The 8596-nt window shown below is 42.4% G+C and overlaps 1 protein-coding gene across 1 annotated transcript; it reads right to left on the bottom strand.

The window, feature by feature from the left end:
- Positions 1-4724: 4724 nt before the first annotated feature.
- LOC143982531 (uncharacterized) lies at positions 4725-8116 on the bottom strand. Its single transcript, XM_077481360.1, has 4 exons — positions 7589-8116; positions 7320-7482; positions 7092-7233; positions 4725-6800 (listed from the first exon to the last, which is right to left on the bottom strand). Exons 1-4 carry the CDS (start codon positions 7812-7814, stop codon positions 6216-6218), a joined length of 1116 nt encoding a protein of 371 aa, XP_077337486.1. The 5' UTR covers positions 7815-8116; the 3' UTR covers positions 4725-6215.
- Positions 8117-8596: the final 480 nt, after the last annotated feature.

The following is an 8596-nucleotide window of genomic DNA, read 5'->3' as shown; positions in this document are numbered from 1 at the left end:
GAGCAAAGCTCGCCCACGAGGGGCCCTCTAATATTCACAACCCTGTGTCCGCTTGGATGGTGGGGCTACCACCTCCACTCACGGCGCAGGCGCCGTTCAGCTTCTGAGATTTTCCGAAGCTTCGTCTGCTCCGTACTGCGCATGCGCAGTACGTGCCGGACACTATACGGCAGAACACCGGCATGTTATGATGCTAGGCCACACCCTCAGATGATGTCAGTATGATGAAATGCGTCAGCATTGGCTCTAGCAACTGTCAGTAAAGTGCCGCCATCACGCCGATTGAAGCAGGAAGCAGAAACCCACGAGTACTGTATACAGAGGGAGGTAGGAGACGCCGCCTTGTAGCTGCTCCCATTCGAATGTGTTTGGATGTCAGATTGCCTGTTTTAAAGTTTACATTGTAAGTGTGTTTCTTATGAGGGTGGTATGGTTGCTTTTGATTAAAGTTTAAATGGAATTATTCTATGGATTTCAGTTTTATTCTACCTGGGTATGAGAGCATCAGTATGACATACAATCCCTGCATATGAGAGCACCAGTGAGGATATCGTTGTATAATGAAAAATTCAGTGGTGGTTGTTTTGAGGCTTATTTTCTAGGTCAATCTGGTAAGAGTACCTATAAAAGGGGGAGACTTTTCCCCGCTGTTTGTCTCAAGAGTGGAGGTGTTGGTGGTGGATCGTGGCAGATAGTGGACTAAGCGACATCTTTGGACAATTGATTTATGCACTTTACACTGACTGTGGGAAAGTTACTTTTTTGACTTTTACAAAACAACTACTGCTGGTTGCACTCCATTAATGATAATAGGAGTATTATGGTTTTGAACTTTAGCGCTGCCCTATATTGGATGGGTGTGATTATTTACATTTTTGCTTACGTTCAATTTCCACCATTTTGCAAAAAGGTGTAATTTAAGATTTACAAATTATTAACTCAATACAGGTTAAGCTTTTATATTTAGTAGGAATTTAGCAGGAATTTTGTAAAATTTGCTATGTTTATGTTTATATCTACTAATAATGATTTTAAAAGATTTTTAGCAAATATATTTGTGCAAATATCGCAGAACCTTAAAATCAGTAGAACCTTCTTTTTGTTCTACAGGTCATGTGCTTTCTGAAAGTGTATGATCTGGGGGGTTTCTAAAACTCTGAAAGCTGTATATGAAAAATGAAAACCTCCAGATTTTTGGGGAAATTTGGAGATTTACATTTTTGTGTATGTTCGATTTTCACAGTTTTGCAATGAGGCGCAATTTAAAATCTACAAATATTTGTTATTTATCAAGTCTATACAGGTTCGATTTTATAGTTAGTAGGAATTTTGTAAAATTGTAGGTGTTTTTTTCTGCCAATATTGATTTTAGTGTATTTTTTGTGAAAATACTGTTTTGATATACATTTGCGCAAATATCATTGTGCCCTTTTTATTCTACTGGTTATGTGCTTTCAGAAAACACATGGTTTGGGGGGCGGGGGGTCTGAAATTCTAAAAGCTGTAAGAGAAAAATAAAAAAGCAATGGAAAAATTGCTAAGATGGTCTGGACAGCCGAGTTTAAAGGGCCAGGGCCTGGCAGCGAAAGGGTTAACTAGACTACAAGAGGGTATTTGTAATCTACAGGTAAAGAAACACTCCCAATGGTATTTTAATACTCAATGAAAGGAGGGGGAAGTCCCCTTCAAAAAGAGTTCCACTGTCAGCAAACAGGATCTAGCAAGAACCAGCAAGATTGATTCACACTCAGATGACAAAAGGCCTCTCACCTCTTAGATGCCCTTTGGGTGCCTGCCCCAACATAGGCCACAAAATCCACGAGATGGGTAATGATGGCTACAGCTAGACATTTTTGCACCACTGGCACGTCTTCCTCAGAAGCCAAGCAAGAGGTGGCACAAAATAGCTACCATTTTCAAGCCTGCGCTGCATCTCGTGTGCCCATGGGGCCCTTTCACTCGGGAATATAGCACTGTCCTTCTTTCTGTCCTAAAGCGGTAGTAAACCTGCTGAAGTTTTTTTTTTTTTTTTTTTTTTAACCAGCAAAGGAAAAGGCATAATGAGCTAGGATGCACCACATACTAGCTCATTATGAAATACTTACCTTAGAATGAGGCCCCGACATCTGGCCCGATCCACGCCGAGGGAGCTGACATGTTCCCTCGGCATGTCTTCCGGGTATCGCGGCTCCGGCGCCGCGATATCGTCATTACCGCGCATGCGCGCGGGAGATTTCTTTCTGGCAGGGTGCAGTGTCTGCCGGACTTTCAGCCGAGAATCCCCCGTGTGCATGCGCCGCTGCAGTCAGCGGCATATTGCGAGGGGAATATCTCCTAAACCGTACAGGTTTAGGAGATCATTTTTTTTAACCTACAGGTAAGCCTTATCGTAAGGCCCCTTTCACACGGGCGGCTGTTCTGCCGCAGGAATCATGTTTATTTTTTTCTACAAAATTCAAGGCTCCAGGCACAGCGATCAGCTGCGTTTGCACAGTGCGTTTACCAGCGTTTACATGCGTTTACATGCGTTTTTATGCGGTTGCGTTTAACTGCAGTTTTTATTCCCATAGCAACCCTTTTATTTATTTATGTTTTTGTTCCCTGGAATGTACCCATGATGCATTGCAGTCCTCTATATTTAAACCTGTTTCTTTGTTCTCTGGCTGAGTGTGTGTTGGAGTTTTGCAGGAGTGGAGAGGAGTGCTGAGTTTTGTGCCAGTTTTTTTGAAAAATGAATGCAAATATGGGTAGTTTGCTTGCAATGCTCATTTTGCTGATGATGAGGATGAAGAGAAGAAGAGCGATCCAGAGTAGGCGACGTCCTCGTCGTTACTGGGTCCATCCCCTAACGTCTCAGCGCCTATCGATCGGCTACTTTGCCCTCATGTTCGGTGAGCTGAGGACTCATGGGGACAAGTTCCACAATTACACCAGGATGTCGGTGGCATGCTTCGATGAGCTGTTGGGACTTGTTAGAGGACGCCTGACCAGAACCACGACCAATATGCGAAGAAGCATTAGTCCAGAAGAACGGCTGTTACTTACGTTAAGGTAGGTTTTCCATATGTTGAACAAATGCTTAAATTCATGTACATGCAGGCTTAGGCAATATTGGCAATAGTGTGTGTGTATGTATGTATGTATATGTATATGTATATATATATATATATATATATATATATATATATATATATATATATAGATGAATCTATAACCTAATCTATATCACAACAGCGATTTTTCGCACATTACTCCCATTACCATTATTTTTTATCCTTGAAAACTATCTATCGTGCCTTGCACAGTCAGTTTTATTTTTTGCAAATAGGAAACATCATCAAATTTCAGTAGTTTCTCATTATGTAGGTGAGCTCTGAACACAAAGGCAGAGTTTTGCATTAACAAGCAAGGTACCACCAAATAATATTTTGTACTAGACCAACCCACCACCAGGCTTCCTGTTTGGATGCCAGCACCTACTACCAGAGCCGAGGGATTTATCTTTGGGCTGCAATGTGTTAAAAGTCATCAGCTTATATAGATGCTGATGTTTATTTGTTACCATGTAGAACTCCATATGTATATTGATTTTTTTTTAAATTTTATTTATTTTACTATATTTTATATTTTCTGAATTGTTATCAATTTTGTATTGCAGATACCTTGCCACTGGTGCCAGTTTCACCTCCCTCCATCATCAATTTCTGATGGGAATTTCCACCGTATCCACCATTGTGCATGATACCTGTTACGTCATCTGGGAAGAACTGAGAACATCAGTCATGCCGGAGCCAACATCCAGTCTGTGGGAGGAAATAGCGGAGGAATTTTGGGAGAAGACCAACTTCCCAAACTGCATTGGGGCATTAGATGGGAAACACATCCGGCTCATCAAGCCTCCAAAATCCGGTTCCCGCTTTTTCAATTATAAGAAATACTTTTCTATTGTGCTTCTGGGACTCAGCGATGCAAATATGAAGTTCATCGCTGTGGATGTTGGAGCGTATGGGAGTTCTGGAGATTCGAGAATTTTCAGAAATTCCATAATGGGGCGGCGTTTTCAACATGGCGAATTTCAGGTGCCACAGTCAAGGCCTCTCCCTGGTACTACTGGACCAGATCTTCCACTTGTAGTGCTGGGAGATGAGGCATTTGCCTTAACCACGCACCTGCTAAGGCCCTATACCAGGCATGGTCTCACTGCCAGGAGGCGAATTTTTAACTATAGACTCAGCAGAGCTCGAAGAATGGTGGAGTGCGCATTTGGCATTTGCGCTGCCAAATGGCGTGTTTTGATGACAGCCATGCATCTGGAAGTTGAGCATGCCGTCAATGTGGTTCTAGCGAGTTGTGTTCTCCACAATTTTTTGAGGGGTAAGGAGATCGTGGCCACCGAAACCCCTGTTTATGAGGAACCCATAGGTCCTGTTACTGGCACTCGTCCAAGTAATCAGGCCCTACAAGTCCGTGAACATTTCACTGATTATTTTTTGAGTGAAGATGGACAGCTGCCATGGCAATTGGACTATGTATAAATTTTTAACCATTGTTGCATGTTTTTTTCATCACATATTTCAGGTTTTTGTGTCAGTTTTCACGTTTGCCTTAAATAAAGTAGTCGACAATTTTCAACAATTTAAATTGTTTTTATTTCTATCTTTTGCAATGCACAGGGCGTATTTAAAAAATTGAAAAACATTACAAAAACATTGAATGCTTGCAAGTATAGAAAAATGTTTTTTAATTACTTTGGAATATATATATATAAAATCTCCTTTTAGTTTCAAGTATTGAATTTCAAGTGCAACAGATAACGAGTCCACAAAATATCCCCCACTACCCCACAAAAAAAAAAAGGTTACAGTATTCCTGCACTGCACAGGGTGTATAAAAAAAATAGAAAAACCTTACAAAAACATTGAATGCTTGCAAGTATAGAAAAATGTTTTTTAATTACTTTGGAATATATATATATAAAATCTCCTTTTAGTTTTAAGTATTGAATTTCAAGTGCAACAGATAACGAGTCCACAAAATATCCCCCACTACCCCACAAAAAAAAAAGGTTACAGTATTCCTGCACTGCACAGGGTGTATAAAAAAAATAGAAAAACCTTACAAAAACATTGAATGCTTGCAAGTATAGAAAAATGTTTTTTAATTACTTTGGAATATATATATATAAAATCTCCTTTTAGTTTCAAGTATTGAATTTCAAGTGCAACAGATAACGAGTCCACAAAATATCCCCCACTACCCCCCGTAAAAAAAAAAAAGGTTACAGTATTCCTGAAGTGCTGTCAGGCCCCTTTCACACAGGGCAGATCAGTAATGATCCGTCCCGTGAAGATCCGCTTGGTCGGCAGGGATTGTTCCATTGTCCCCACTGAGCCGGTGGCAGACAGGGCTGTCCCGGCACACTGTGCCCTGTGAGCTCTCTGTTCTCTTCTATGGGGATCGGAAGAGCACGTACCATCTGTCCGTGTAGATCCAATCCGCTCTGCAGATGGCTCGAAAAATTGGATTTCCCTCCGTCTACAGAATCGGACAATTGCGGTGGCACCCGATATCGTCCGCCTCCGCAACAGTCCGATTCTGCAGACGGAGTAAAAACCTATTCTATCCGTCTGCAGAGCCGATCGGATGGACACAGACAGACAGTCCGTGCTCGTCCGATCACCATAGAGGAGAGTGGAGAGCTGACAGGGCGGTCCCTGCACAGTGTGCGGAGACCGCCCTGTCCGCAGCCGGCTCAGCGGGGACAACAGAGCAATCCCGCTGAGCGAGCGGATCATCACGGGGCAGATCATTACTGATCCGCCCCGTGTGAAAGGGGCCAAAGATGGGCACTGAGTGCGGTAAACAGTTCTGAAATATTTGGCTAGATGGAGAAAGTGCAAAAGATGTCGCCATGTACACTCCACTGTGTAGATGGGGTAATCTCCCACTGGGCCAAGTCTCTCAACCTAAACAATGCTAGCACCCAATCAGAAAGTTCAGGTATTGTGAGAGCAAGTGGGGCCAAGTAGCAACATGTATAAGCTTGGGACAGTGGGAGATTCTTCTGTGCGTACAGTTCAGTGTACATGGAGGAATCTGGGGTTTGTTGTAAACATTAGTTCGTGTAGGTAAAACATTAAAGTAGTGTAGGTAAAACATTAAGTAACATTACACAACAAGAAAAATACAACCGTCATATCACTGCCATAGGAATACTATAAGTTTTCATATATTGAATAATTAGGGTTACGCAGGGAAGAATGGCTTGGTTCACTGCCAACATCTATGGGTGATCCTGAATGGGAAGATGAGGGTGAAGACACTGGGTGTGGCTGCACATGCATCCTTTGGTAACCAGGATTAGACGGGTAAGATGTATACAGTGGTGGGGGTCCTACATAAGGGTTAATGGCAGATGTTGTGTCATGGCACTGCTGACTGGGCATTGGTCTACTGAAAGACCCACTAGGTGAATTAAAACCCATAGCCCATGGCTGAAATTTAGGATATGGGCGTTGCTCTTTGCAAGCGGACACAATATACGTTAAATAGGCATGTATATCACCCCTGACCTCAGTGCGCTTATCTGCAGGAATCTCCCTGATTACACAAAGCAACATTCTTAAAAACATAACATCGGGGTCTGAGATGTTGAGGAATTCATCATCTTTTGCCTGGTTTTGTGATTGGTTTCTCATTTCTTCAATGATACGGTTGAAATATTCCTCAAAAGGTGTCTCTTGTTGAGTACGTGTTCGACGGGTGGTAGTAGTAGACCGGACTCTCCTATCTGGATTTGCCTGCAATATTATAATATATAGATTATGCATCTGATACTGAGGTCACACTGAACAGCATATGATGGCTTGCACAAATATTGCAGCACCTGTTTAGAATAGATCACACACAGGTACTTGTTTTGTTGCAAAAACCTGATCTCACTGAAGACCTCCAAAGCCAGAAGAACAAGTCACACCTTGCCCAAAAAACAAGTCGTTGTTGTTTCTACAACATTTGTGCCAACACCAGCTGCCTTTTCAAAATGTAACGTCTTTTGTGGACAGAAATTGTGACATTTTTAAAATACATACCGCAGGTTCTTGAGTGGATGGATGATATTCTTGGGATGACACTGTTTCTGTGGTTTCTTGACTGGTGTCAGCGTCTCCTGATGGTGATGGCGACGAACTTTCGCGCCTTGCGCTTGCTCTCACAGGGACACTTGACACAGTTCTAGGTAACAATAAAGATTACACGTTTAAAAAAAAAGTGAACATGAATATGCCAAATCGCTAAGTAAAATAAATGGATATACTTACGTGCGCATCTCAGTGGTGCGCCTCAAAAAAGACAAAGCCTCTGCATGGGGGTTAGGCCTGCGACGAGTTGAGGGTGCTCCGCTTCTCTCCGCAGCCTTCTCTTCGTTGACTTCTTTTTTGTAACGGTCGCGCAGGGACCTCCAACGTGTATAAACCTCCTTTCCTGCAATATATAAAAAAACATACAATGGCCTGGTCATTAGGGGGTAAAATCTTTACTAGGATGCATGTGTACCCTGCTGCATAGACACAACAAACCTTGCACTCACCTCGGTTATCCTGTTCAGTTGCAGACATCTCGTCCCAGTTCGGTGTGACATATTTGTAGACTTCTTCCCACTTTGCTCTCTTCAGCACTCGGTCTGCATATCCTGGGCATTCTGAGTCCCATAACTCTGGTCGGGCTTGCACCAGTGCGATGATGGCCTCGTGTGAGATGTCTCTTGCCGCCATGCTGTCTTCTCCCCTTTCATCCCTCTCAACTTCCTGTGTCATTTCCCAGGTACACCTGCTGTATAGGATGTGCTTCCGGGTTTTTTTTTTCTTCTTTCACGCTGCTGGCCGCAATTGACACAAAAGACTGCGATTACCTGCGGTTATGTGCTTATAGCTGCGCTACATCGCACCTGGACGCATACAATTCTATTTTTTCTATTCGCACCGAACCGCATGTAACGAAATCGCCGCTAAACGCTGTGTGTGAATGGGGCCATAGGAAAGCATTGTGTGCTTTTAGCTGCGGTAGAAATGAAGAAAATCCGCAGCTAAAAGCACCATTCTATCCGCCCGTGTGAAAGGGGCCTAAGGCTTACCTGTAGGTAAAAGTTAAAAAAATGACTATACAACCACTAAGAATTGCATTATGTCTGGCTGCTCAAGAAAGGCTATTTACCGTTCCCTGATTCAGGCCTAATTATCTTTGGAATATTGAGGAGTACCCACAGTCAGCAACAAACATTGACATTTTTTCACAGGTACAAGGCAGTTAAGAAACGATATGCCCTTTTTTCCTATAACTGATATAAAGCTTTCTAGAATTATAGTGGAATATGTGGCAAGTTTATTCTAGTTTTGCTAGAAACTACCTGTGCACCATGATCATATGGATTTTTATGCTGAAGCAAGGCAGAATTTTTGCAAAATGACATGGTAAAATGCACAGGTAACCTAATACCAAGGATCATTCAAGGACAAAGGTGGTTTCTATTTTACATAACTTTTTTTGCTTTCAAACCTAGTAACAGTTGAATGTGTTTAGTGATATAGTACCATTGATC

Source organism: Lithobates pipiens, unplaced genomic scaffold (assembly GCF_037356315.1).
Source record: "Lithobates pipiens isolate NorthernLeopardFrog02 unplaced genomic scaffold, aLitPip1_a1.2 Scaffold_16, whole genome shotgun sequence".
NCBI classification, from domain to species: domain Eukaryota; kingdom Metazoa; phylum Chordata; class Amphibia; order Anura; family Ranidae; genus Lithobates; species Lithobates pipiens.
The sequence above is the reverse complement of the archived record's forward strand: the minus strand, read 5'-3'. Positions and strand labels throughout refer to the sequence as shown.